At 35.7% G+C, this 13797-nt stretch overlaps 1 protein-coding gene across 1 annotated transcript; it reads right to left on the minus strand.

The window, feature by feature from the left end:
• Positions 1-4905: 4905 nt before the first annotated feature.
• LOC149540462 (uncharacterized) lies at positions 4906-10325 on the minus strand. Its single transcript, XM_089801572.1, has 8 exons — positions 10092-10325; positions 9661-9971; positions 9407-9561; positions 8108-9117; positions 7732-8001; positions 6449-7611; positions 5908-6388; positions 4906-5820 (listed from the first exon to the last, which is right to left on the minus strand). The coding sequence occupies exons 1-8, from the start codon at positions 10263-10265 to the stop codon at positions 5158-5160; spliced, it is 4227 nt and encodes a 1408-aa protein (XP_089657698.1). The 5' UTR covers positions 10266-10325; the 3' UTR covers positions 4906-5157.
• Between the last annotated feature and the right edge of the window lie 3472 nt (positions 10326-13797).

The following is a 13797-nucleotide window of genomic DNA, read 5'->3' on the forward strand; positions in this document are numbered from 1 at the left end:
AAATATATTAAAAAATTAACAATTCTAAATATTTCACTCATAAAATAGGTAAAAAACAATTAATTTATATACCATTAACATTTATTAATCAAAAAATACATTAAAAAAATTTTAAAAAAAGGAAAAAAAACCCACTAACCTGTTACGACTGAAACACCTAGACCGCTCTTCGAGAACTTAGGGGCCATGACAGTCAAAATGATAGCCGCAAAGGGTTTTTTGACACTTTTATAAAACTACAAGGTTCCAGCTATAACTGTTTCAGCCAGAACACTTTCGACTGAAAATAGTACATGCCACATGGGTGTGAGAATCTGCCACGTATGTACAGCCAAAACTATTTTGGCTGGAACCGTTTCGACCGAAACTATTCCAGCCAAAATACCTTTTGGTATCACCAAAGGGTACACAGGTTTGTGCTTCCATCCCATGCTAAAAAAAACTCTTGAAGCAGTAGTAGAGGAGGGGATCATTACGAAGAAAACAAATGGAAGTCCTTTGAGCTCATCCATACCCTCTAGAAGGTGAAGTAGGAGAACTTTTGAGAAAGATGCTGAAGCATCTATTCCAATTGTTAACATTGATTCTTTTGAATCTATTGGAAATGAACCTTTGAATAATTCCTCTTCTGAGGAATTGAATAATAAACTTGCAACCAGTGACACAATAATGCGAGAGCAGAGTCCAAAAATAGAGGTTAGCTTTGATGTTAATTACATATTGATAGATAGTGATAAAGACATTGAGGAATCTGAAGACATAGAGGAATACGTAGATAGTTCCACCTAGCCAAATGTTGGTATAAACTTAGAAGAAATGCCTAACTTTGTGACTGAAATTATTGAAGACGTCATTTGGGGTGTCAAAACCTAAATTAAATAAGACTAAACAGTGCATAAGGAGTCATTTGGGGTGTCCAACCCTAAATTAAGCAGTCCATTGCTTTGGGTTTCTAATACCATTGTTTGGCAAAGCACTAGAAATGGAATCAATTTTGTTGAATAACTGGTTGGATTTTTAGAGTGTTTCTAAGTATTTTTTAAATGATTTTGTATGCATTTCTAAAGGTCCATCCTTCTTGCATAGTGTATGTGATGTTCTAGATATTAAATAAACAAAATATTTATTGTGTTTAATTTAAAATTTTATTTTGTTAAGAACCATGCCACCCACCCACACAAAAGGTGATGGAAGTCGAGGTGTTATGAGATGACCTCACGCACATTAGAAATGTGGTCTCCATATGGTAGGAGTCTATGTGTGAGGTAGACAATGTTGCAAGAAACACAACATGAGATGAAACCCTTTTGAAAAATTCATGGCAACCAATTAAAAAATGGTTATCAAATTGAGATTGAAGTCCAATTTGTTTAACTCTCTAGCACAGTCCTTTGACAATGCACATAATGACCATCAACAAGAAGAATTGTGTGCAAATGAAATGTTTGTGATTTTTTTGTTAGAGAAAAAGGGGGAATTTTTGTGATCTCTCATGAAAGAGAGATATTGGTACTTCTATAAGAAGTGTACCTTGTGGGTCTATAAGACCTAGTATAATAGTGATGATAATTTTGCACAATGAGAGTTGCATAAATTCATCTTGAGAGTTCACTGAGCATGATCAAGAAGTAGTATGGTGGATGATGATGCACAATGAAATTACTAGTGTCGAGTATCTAGGTGAGGTTTTGACAGGTGTTTCTAATTTTTTGTAATGATTTAAGTAAACTTTCATAAATGACAACTAGATGTTTTTAGAAGATTTATTTATTAGTCATGCAAGAAAATGTTGTGTTTATAGAGAGTGAACCTCAATAAAAATTTGATTTCTTGTATATTCCCTAACATGGGCCATTCTAGATCAATGAGATGCCATAGTGGACCTCTTCACTAGTGACATTCCTCCCATAGCACTCAGCTACACCACAGGACCCGATAGCCGTTCGCCATATCAGTCATTGTTGGATTTTTTCTCTTTGAGGATGGATACCTAATCCTTTCCATGATGTCTCCAACTTTCTTCTTCATTTATTGTGCTTGTTCTTTTGTGGACACTGTTTGTACTCCATTTGTCTGCTATCTTCTTGGTTGTAAGCTTCCAATCCCATAGACCCATGTTGTGGTATTTTGTTGGACATTAATAAAATTATCTCACCTTATCTTATATAAATAAAGATATAACCTTTATATTGAAGTGTGAATAAATAAAATAGTTTGTTAGCAAATATTGAATACATAAAATAGTTTGTAAAATAAGTAATATAGACATCAATTTCACTCAATTTTAGAATCATTATCTAAGATCTTTCATATAATTATTTAATTTTGGAACTACAGGTAACTTAGAAGAATATGTCAATAAGTATGCTATTTCTCACCAAAAGATTCTACAAGATCCTTGCTAGGAAACTATTTTAAGCTACTTTCCTCAACACTATAAAATTTGAAAGCTTGGCTCCTCAACCCTTTATATTATGAAAGCTTGGCTCCTTTGAAGTGTAAACATAAGGAACATAGATTACAAATGTTTTAAATTCAAATAGTTAATAGGTTGATGCAACTGGTAGTTTCACGCATTCTTAAACTTATTGAAATTCATAACATTTCAACCACTTGTACACACAAAAGAAGAAAGCTTATAAAACCTTTTTTTTTACCACAATCAACAATATGATCCATCAAACTTAATAGGGAAGAAAAAATTGTCAATGCACTCTCGAGGGAAGCAAGTAGTTGATAGTTAAAACAATTGAAATATTTGCACAAGTAAAGATGATAAATTAAAATTTCCAATAATGTCTTGGTCCATAATCAATTGATGAATATCCAACATGTCAAGATAGATCCATTGGAAGGCATATTTTCCTGTTAATTTCTTAATTAAGATGGGGTTTAATAAAAGGTTGTTTGTGCTATCAGACATGTTTTATGAGTATAAAATTTTTCTAAAACATTTTGTGGATGACTACCTTCTCTAAATATATTTTAGATCTGTATCGTCAAATATTTTGATGAATAATATAGAACTAATCCTCAATATCAACTGATTAAATGCTTATAACTAAATTTAGATTACCAATATGTAATGACTGCACTTACAAAATAACAACAATATCAATAATCTTCATAAAAAGTGGCAAAGTCTATAAGAGTCGAGGTCATTATAGAGAATAAATATAATTTCTATGTAATTAATAGAATATATACAAACATGACAAAAGAAAAAAAAAAACATTCAAAATTTCGAAATAATATTTTTTAGCAAGATCCAACAACCAACTAAGCACTATATTCAAGAGACTCTAAAATTATATTGAAATGTCCTAAGCATGATGATTTTTCTAATAGGAGCTCTAGATCCGACTCAAGAAATACCTAGGATGAGAATATTGTAGGAGTTCTTTTCCACCCTACCACAAAGTTGTTATGCTTCTTCAAAATCTTTAAGGACATGACAGATACCCAAAACTCTAAATAATGAAAACTAAGAGGAGTAATGAAATTGTGTAGTACAATATAACATGATCAACCTTTTCTTAATTATCATTTTAGTATCATAGTCCCATCTTAAGCACTTTTAAAACATAACATGGTTTATCCAAACTTGAAGTTACATAATATCTTACATGGACACTCGCATTAACATATATGGCTATACATCAATCAATCACATCATTTTCGATTCTACCCTTTTATGATATTCCATATTGAGCACTCCTCTCATGGCAATGCAAAAGAAGCATCCATACAAAGGAAAATAATAATTTGATTAAAAGATTATTCTACATATTCCTTCATTATACACGACTAATTAAAAAAGCTTTTTATTTTTTATTTTTAAGAAACTAATATAGTAGGAATATCCATAATGACAACACTAGTACCTCTTACAAATATCTACTTCCAAATTACAAGTAACAAAGTCATATTTGAAAATTGCCCAAAAGATATCTATTCTTAGAATTTTATGCTGCTAGAATACAAAGAGGAAAAGTATAACAGTAAGAATCTAGCTTAATTACATTAATCTTCTATCCATCCATCCTTCATATTTCTTGAACATGAACATAACATTTTCAAGATCTTGTGCAAATGCAATTTAATGACGTCTTTAGGCTCCTAATAGCATTACAACTATTCCATTAGTTGTAGGTATATATAATAAGAAATCCTTACACATAAGCACATTTTACTACAGAAATTGAATGACATTGAAGTACTGAATAATACGTTAATGCTGGAATTTGAAAAATATAAAGATCAAATACATACAAAATAGAGAGATCTGCTTGTACCTCCTCAAAGTTAATAGATATTTGTATATGACACTTGGACATAAATAAAACTATATGTACCATATCTATATAAGAAATAAATAAAATTAATTCTTTTATTTCAATTTAGAAAAACAATAAAATCTTAAATAGGAAAAAAAAAAAAAATTCACTCAAAAACATAAAAGTTAAAATTCATTCATATTAAGGAAGATAATACATTTTCATATGAACACCATACATATTTCATCCTAAAAGATTAAATAAAAAAATATTTTAGATTTCAAAAATTCAAAAATATCACAAATAAATATAGCAAATGAGAAAGAAATATGATTAAAATGGAAATTACAGATATTCTAATAGATTTTCTATTAAAAAATGATCTAACTCTAATTAATGTAATTATAAAGTGTTAGATAATAATAATAATAATTTAATTTTGACTAATGTTATTAAAAAAAGTATTCTAACAGATCAAATATCTTTAAGTTCTGATTTATACAAGTTGATCCTCCACCTGTAATCTGAACTCGAGATCTATTTTAAAAATTTGTATCGCTTTCAGGAATTGGTATCAAGATTGGTCATTTTTACAAATATATAAATTTATAAAATTAAAGAAATCAAGTTCAGAAATGCTCAATTTTATTCCATTTGGGGGTTCTTCACTGTGAAAACAAGGGAGATAATTTGATCTCATGCAATATTCGGTAGGACAGCATCCAGTAGGTACCTAGATAATTTGTAAAGAAGGGAGATGTATAATTTGACACAAGTGTTTGCCTTGAACTGCTTCGAAATGATTGGATTTTGGTGCACTCCTCATGGCCGCCTGCCAGAAAGCCGAGGACGCAATGCCATACATGAATACTATATGAGACTAGTCATACTCGTCATACAAATCATACTCGTCATACACATCATACTCGTTTTGCAGAAACCGAATTGCTTCCAAAACAGGGGACAACAATTGGTCAGAAATATCTTCGTGCTCAGATTGAGCAAGAGGAAGTGTTCCAAAGTCGGGCAGTATGAATTGGAGGTGATCGAGATCAAGTCTCCTCCTCCCCTCTTCATCTGCCCACGCTGATGTGCTCACAATGCAATTCCTGACCCCAAAACTCTGCCTTCTGACCATATGTCTCTTGTAACAACGCTGCACGGAATAGGTGAAGAGTAGCCTCGCCCTGTTGTCAGGTGGCATCCAGGCAACTGTGCCGCTGGGCAAATGTGGCAGAGCCTCCTCAATACGCCTCTCTCTTTCCTCCCACGACCCTCCCACATCCACAAATATCATCTGCCCACCCTCCGAAGCAACCACCTCCATCCACTTCTTCTTCACCGCTTCCCAACACCTGCTACTTGATGATGCTGATGATGTGACATCCCTGTCCTTTACCAACACCCACAGTTTTACCCCACCTGCCGGACTGGGCCACTCCCCGAGCTGCCCGTTCTCATCCACATGCACGAATTTTGACTCGCTGTGAAAAAATGCTCTATTCATCACATCTGCATGTGGGTATATTTCATCATTCAATCCCTGCAATGTAAGAAGGAAGCTCAAATTATGAACACGATGAGCATAACATCTGAAATAAATTCCTTACTTAAGCACAAGACAAATTACCTCTCTTCCGCACTCCACTATTGCTAAGGAGTAATGCTCCTTCACTTGCTCCCATCGCTCTTTCAACTTGGGGCTTTTGTTTATATCCACCACCATCAATCCCTTCATCTTGGCTAATGTATCAATTGTATTTTCCTCTAGTTGGGAACATTCTGAAGCCTTCACGGCAGTCAGTGAACTCAAACATTCGAAATCACCAGAGAGGCTCTGTAATGCACTGCATCCTTGCATGCTCACATATTCTAAATACTTCAGCTGACCAAGATTTTGAGGTAGATTCGTGAGCTTCTCACAGTCTTCCAACTCCAAATGTTTCAGGGAAGCAAGATTTCCAAAACTTTTGGGCAACAAAGATAGTTGTGTACATTTGACTAAATATAGTTTCACCAATTTATATAAACTACCAAAACTGTTTGGAAGACTCCCCAAGCTGGAACAAGAGCTTAAATACAAATGTTGTAAACAAAACAAATTACCAAAACTGTTTGGAAGGCTCCCCAAGCTGGAACAAGAGCTTAAATAAAAATTTTGTAAACAAGACAAACTACCAAAACTGTTTGGAAGGCTCCCCAAGCTGGAACAAGAGTTTAAATTCAAATGCTGTAAACAAGAGAGACTACCAAAACTGTCTGGAAGGCTCCCCAAGCTGGAACAAGAGCTTAAATTCAAATGTTGTAAACAAGACAGACTACCAAAACTGTTTGGAAGGCTCCGCAAGCTGGAACAAGAGGTTAAATACAAATGTTGTAAACAAGACAGACTACCAAAATTGTCTGGAAGGCTCCCCAAGCTGAAACAAGAGGTTGAATCCAAATGTCGTAAACAAGACAAACTACCAAAACTGTCTGGAAGGCTCCCCAAGCTGGAACAAGAGTATAAATCCAAATGTCGTAAACAAGACAAACTACCAAAACTGTTTGGAAGGCTCCTCAAGCTAGAACAAGAGCTTAAATACAAATCTTGTAAACAAGACAAACTACCAAAACTGTCTGGAAGGCTCCCCAAGTTGGAACAAAACCTTAAATCCAAATGTTGTAAACAAGACAGACTACCAAAATTGTCTGGAAGGCTCCCCAAGTTGGAGCAAGACCTTAAATCCAAATGTTGTAAACAAGACAGACTACCAAAACTGTCTAGAAGGCTCCCCAAGTTGGAACAAGACCTTAAATCCAAATGTTGTAAACAAGACAGACTACCAAAACTGTCTGGAAGGCTCCCCAAGCTGGAACAAGACCTTAAATCCAAATGTTGTAAACAAGACAGACTACCAAAACTGTCTGGAAGGCTCCCCAAGCTGGAACAAGACCTTAAATCCAAATGTTGTAAACAAGACAAACTACCAAAACTGTCTGGAAGGCTCCCCAAGCTAGAACAAGAACTTAAATCCAAATATTGTAAACAAGACAAACTACCAAAACTGTCTGGAAGGCTCCCCAAGCTGTAACAATACCTTAAATCCAAATGTTCTAAAGAAGACAAACTACCAAAACTGTCTGGAAGGCTCCTCAAGCTGTAACAAAACCTTAAATCCAAATGTTTCAAAATAAATAGATTACTAATGCTTTCAGGAAGGCTATTAAACCCACTACAGTCTCGTAATGTTAGACAATTCAAAGACTGAACTTGGTAAAGTGCAGTGAAAAAATTAGTTAATCTAAAACCATTTATATATACATATCTCAATGAAGACGGGATGGCCGCAAACTGCAAAACAATTTCATTTTTTAGAGTTAATAATGTCTTGAAAAAAAAATTAAAATTAATTTGTTTTTCCAGATATAATATTATAAATCAGGTAGAAGTTGTAGATCTTGCCTCAAGGACGTTGGAATCATGGGGGAAGTAGGAAGCTTCTTCATTTCTCAAAATGATTGTTGATAATCTTGGATGTTTACTTACATCCATCCATGAGTAATTTTTATGATTCATGCTAAGCAGCCTTAGATTTTCAAAGGCTCCTCTACATTCTCCATTTATTATTCTTGAGATTCCTGTCAAGCTCAAAACTCTTAAAGATCTCTTCATCATATTCAGATGATCAGCGTCCAGCTTGAATGATTCATTAAGAGCGATCCCCTTTATTTTCTTTATGCTCTGCAAAAATGTGTGCAACTCAAAAGTAAATCAAATGTAGAGCACTAATTGATCTTTAAAATATTTCCCCCAACTGATTCTATGAAGTTATAGGCAAAATAAATACCTCTTCATCTTGGAGAGCATTGGTGAGAGATTGTAAGTCGGTGATTCTCTCCCCATCTCTCGACAGCATTCTCCCTCGTGCTTTCACTATATCGTGAACATTCACCCTGCCTTTATTTGTAACATTGACAAGTGCTGCGCTTTGAAGCTCTTTAAACTCTGTCGCTCCAACACTAGAGACCACACTCGCTCGCTTCCAATTACAAAAAAAGAAGACAATGTCAAGAAATGCCTCTTTCCAAGAGGCATCCAAGCGATTATAAACAAAGTCTACCATGCGCTCACTTAATTCGGCTTCTCCTCCTTGTAGCAGCGATGACTTGAGATATTCCACTGTCTCTCTACAAGCTGGCACATTTTCTTTATTCTCACGTAATCTCGGCCCTGCCATTTTTAGTACTAGTGGAATTCCTTGGCATATTTCAAGGAGGCCATTAATATCTATGGTGGGGTCAAACCTGGCATGGGCACTATCTAAAACCAACTCACACAAGATTTCTCGTGCCTTGTCTTGTGGAAGACATGATACCTGATAATGACATCGTTCGACTCCTGGCTGTGCAAGAATACGGGTCTCACTGAGATTCCTTGTCGTAAGAAGAATCCTGCTCTGTGGTGGAAGTGATGCTAGGTCACTAATAGGCAGTAGCTTTTCCAGGTGCTTTTGCTCCAATGCATTGTCAACAAAAATAAAGACAGGCTTAGAGGATTGCTCTTTAAAATATTTGGACAATTGTTCCCGACCTTCATTTAAATCCCTGAAGGCAATATTGCGGTCATAAAGGTCTCTTAAGATTTGTTGCTGTGCAACTTTCAGATCAGCCTCTGAACAGTTCTGCTCTAAATTGACCTTGCAATATTTGTAGTTCTGAAGGTCGAGTTTGCTGAAAACTGTTTCTGCTAAAGTAGTCTTTCCTATCCCACCATGACCATAAATAACCACTGCTTTAACTGATTTGCTTTCCATATCTAGAAGCCCTGTAACATCATTTCTTGCTTCCTCAATACCCACTACAACAAACACAAATTAAATTTTATTAGAAAATGTGTTAAAATAAAAATGAAAGAAAATTAAAGATATTATATATATGTACTAATAGTTGATCATTTTTAGATTTTTTGGTTGCTGATAGGTCTATTTGCACCAAAAATACTATTTTGTTTTGGATAAGTGACTATTAAACTCTTGTATCACCTAAGAAAAAAAATCAACATAATTCTCCTTATAATTTAAGAGATCTAGATAGTCTAAATTAGCCTAAACAGCTACTGAATAAAGAAAGACGAGAGAAATTAACACCTGCTTGAGGAGTTCTTCCCTGGGATGGACGCAACACAACTGGAATCCTATCCAGCACAGCAATTATTGATTCCATTGTCAGCTCCGAGTACTCCTGCCCAAGTCTTCTTCGTAATTTCTGCAAATCATCAGCCGTAACCGGAGCAGCAAAAAATCTACGTGACCATCAAAAGTAAACAAAGATTCATCGTTATTAGGAGTCGATTTACGGACAAATGACCAAATAAAATTTACAATACATAAATTTGAATTACTTGGAAAGTGGATGAGACTGCATTTGTGATATGCAGAGCAGGGAACCTTCTACGATGAATTGGAGAACCCTATTCAGCTTCTCTTGATTACCCAAATGATCCTCCAATTGCTTGATGTATTTTGCAAGGTTAAACATGTATTTCAGCAGCACTATGCATTCCTCTCTGTTGGAAGAAACTTGCTCAATTCTTTCCAACACAAAACCCACAACTGAGAGCGCTACTCCCACCCACATTATCTGCGCTCCTTGATTCGTCACATCAATCACCAATTTCCGTGTCTCACGGTTAAGATTTGGAACAATGTTCCTCTGCACTCAAAAACATATTCAACAGAATTGTTATTTCTTTCTAGTCAATAACAACTTCCTATTAAAGCTTCAATTATGTACATCAAAAAGCTTAAATATGACAAGGAAATGGATTTAGACCTTGCACACGTGTTTAGATCGCTTCAGTGTCTTCTCCAGTAAACCATCGCTCGAATTGAGAGAGGCAGTCACCCGATTTGTCTTGGCAAGGTGGGCAATCGATTGAAGGTTTCCCTGGTCAATGGCAGTTAAGAGCTGCTCTACGTAAGAAATGAGTTCATCAATGTGATTCATATCTTCCACTTGGATCACTTTATCAAATATATCTTGATAATCTACTTGATCAAGAGCAGAGCCTGAACAGCAGCAGCAAGTGTTGCCCATTTTCCTCTTACCCGAATTTATGAAAGAGGGAAGCTGTGTAAATGAGATTTGAACAAGATATGACTTAGGGTTAAGCAAATGTATGTACACAAAAGAGGAGATCTACAGTCTTTAATAGACGTGTGTTGTCCAGCTGTAAAGGCCAAAGAAAAGGGCAGGATAACCGTTGCCGGATAGCCGTTGCCAAGAAAAAGCATGTGCGAAAAGCATCTCCTGCAACTTGCCATATAAATCGGTACAGTGTTCTGCATCAGTGGCCGTTGAACTGCACTTCCACTATTTGTTTGTCGCGTAGTATTAATGAATATAAGAAAATTTGTGGGAGATCTCGCGTCTTTAATGGGAAGAAAGCCATTATATTAAAATATAAGTTATTCGGAGGTTTGTAAGTTTTTTCCTCTTGTTTACATCGTCAACACAAAAATAAAATAATGGATTCCTCGTTTCCCTCCACTTCTTGTATCTTACTTCATTATCAACCTTTTAAAATGTGTATTTTTGGGATGTTATTAGTTCCTCCTGTAGGCAGGAAATCTTACGGAATCATTCAGTTTCAAAAAAATATTATCTTTTATTGAAATGTATCTATTTTTCTATGTGAATGAGTATAATTATATTATTCAGTCATTAAATATCAATTTTACTTGTAATATTAATTCAAATTATTTAAAATATATAAGCTTCTCAATTCTGTTACTTAAATATTCTTTACATTTTAAAATATTTTTAGTTAAATATTTTTTCTGATGAAAACGTCCTTCAAATTTTCAATAGTTCTCCTACAAGTTCAAAAAAGGATTATGCATACACAAATTCTTTCTTTTTCCCTTCAAACTTGTACTCATATTTATAAAAAAAAAACATGTCATGCTTAATTTCTATTTATGAATTAAAGACCAACACCAAAAACTTCTTTCGATGTCCTCGTGCCAACAACACCACCAAAAGCAGGAACTTTGGCGCTTGCGCCTCTTGTTTCGAGACAAATCTTTTCAACCCCATCAACGTATCTTCTATTGGAAAAACAAAACGTGGTATTAGGTTAAGGGAATATCATAGAGTGATACAACCTAGGATAACATAAGAGTATCCAACCAGTTTTGTGTCTTCTGCCAAATTAAAATAGAACGTTAGGGTTATGATTAATGTATGGGCTCTACATTAATCATCTTGGTTCACAAAGAGTTTATTTTATTTTGGGTTTGGAAATCAATGTTTTTCTTAAGGTTAGGAAATTGATATCTTATATACCAGCAAACTAACAATAGCATCTTAGTGTGCAATAGTGTAGAAATTTGTAAAAGGTACCATATTATTTTCTTAAAAGTTGTTTGTATATTAAATGTGAAAAATAAAGTTATTTTCTTAAAAGTTAGATTATTATTTGCAATAGAGCAAAGGTTGCAGTGGGACTTCTTTAAGGAAATCAAGAGTTAGAGAGTTATTAAGGCTTCAACTTTTATAATAAATAGTTTGTTTATTAATCATTAAATATAAGGCTTAACAACTCTCTCATGTTTATTTATCTCTCATCCTTTGTACACTATGTCTACCTCATGCCTCCCCCTCCCCTCTATTTTGGGCATAAATTATCCTCTTTCTATATTTACCTCTATCTCTCCCCACTCCCCCTTCTACCTTTCTTCCATCTCCCTTTCCCTCTAGCCATTGCTTCCCCCTAAATACTTCATATATCTTTACATCATGTCTCTTACTCTCTTCTCTCACATCTCTCTTTCCCAAACATATACATACATATATCTCTGGGCATAATTACTCTCTTTCCCTCTCTCCCCACCCTCCTCTTAGCATATCTTCTCCTATTTAACACACCCCCCCCCGCATAGTTATCACTATTATCCTCTCTTCCTTCCTTCATTACCATCTCCATCTATCCTATGCCCTAATTATTATATTTATCCCATCTATCCCCTATTCCATATCCCATTCCCTCTTTCTCTTATATATCCCTCCCCCTCTCAACATTTATTCCTCTTGATTACCATATAGCCCTAGCTTGTGGCTCACCCTCTAGGCCCTCTTCTTTCTCTCTTTCTCCCTCATATATCTCACATGAACTAGTTACTCTATTATAAATTCTCTCTCTCTCTCTCTCTCTCTCTCTCACACACACACACACACACACACACACACACACACAATCTTGCCTCCCTATTTACCATCTATATCTACCTCACATCTCACAACATCTCTTGCTCACATGTGTCATTATCTCTCACAATCTCTCTCTATGTTGACCTCATGTCTTATATGTTATATCCCATCTCTCTCTCTCTCTCTCTCTCTCTCTCATGTCCCCTTGAGTTGTTATTTCCTACTCTCCCTGTCTCATGTATCTTTTTCTTTCACTTTCTTTCTTTCTATCTCATCTCTCTCCTTGTCCCTTTCTCTCATATCCATTCTGCTCTCACTATATCCTCTCCCTAATTACCATATATAAAGCCTGTGTCTCAAACCCTCTTTCTCCTCTCTCTCTTTATCTCATCCCCCTTATCACTAATTACTATCTTCCACTCTATCATCTCTCTCCTCTCACCAAGTGTTACCTTCTCTCTCTCTCTCTCTCTCTCTCTCTCTCTCTCTCTCTCTCTCTCTCTCTCTCTCTCGCCCCCTCACTCTCTCTCTTCCTCCCTCCCTTCCCCCATACCCAAATACATCCATGTGATTCCCTAATTACTCTCTTTCTCTCCATCTCATCTCTCTCTCCCACCATGTTGTCTCTTTCTACCTCATCTCTTCCCCTCTCTTATCTTTCTTTTTTTTCCCATAGCCTCTTAACATTTTATCCCCTAATTACTATTTATATCTACATCATGTCTTTCACCCTCTCTCTCTCTCTCTCTCTCTCTCTCTCTCTCTCTCTCTCTCTCTCTCTCTCTCTCTCTCTCTCTAATTGCACTCTTTAACTCTCTCCCTTCGCTCCTCTCACAATGTCATCCTCTAACCTTTTCACCATCTATATCTACCGCATGTCTCTCACCCTCTCTGACTCACATGGCTCTTTACCTCTCACAATTTCTCTCTCTTTATGTTGACCTCATGTCTCCTACCCTATATCCTCTTTTCTCACTCTCACACATATGTCCTCTCTCTCTCTCTCTCTCTCTCTCTCTCTCTCTCTCTCTCTCTCTCTCTCTCTCTCTCTCTCTCACCATTTCCATCCATTCGATGCCATAATTAATCTCTTTCTCTCTTCCTCATATCTCTCCCCTATGTAGTTATCTCTTTCTACCTCATACCTTCCCATGTTCCTCCCTTCTCCTATTTCCACCTCTGCTCAATATATCCTCTCCTTTATTACCATTTATCTCTATATCATCTCCCTCCTTCCTTGCCTCCTTAATCTCTTTAAGTCTCTCCTCTCCCTCCTCTCATAATCTATTCCCCTTATTTACCCTCTATATCTACCCCATATCTTTCG

This window comes from Cupressus sempervirens, chromosome 9 (genome assembly GCF_028749045.1).
Source record: "Cupressus sempervirens isolate cs-2001-9-10 chromosome 9, ASM2874904v1, whole genome shotgun sequence".
Lineage (NCBI taxonomy): Eukaryota > Viridiplantae > Streptophyta > Pinopsida > Cupressales > Cupressaceae > Cupressus > Cupressus sempervirens.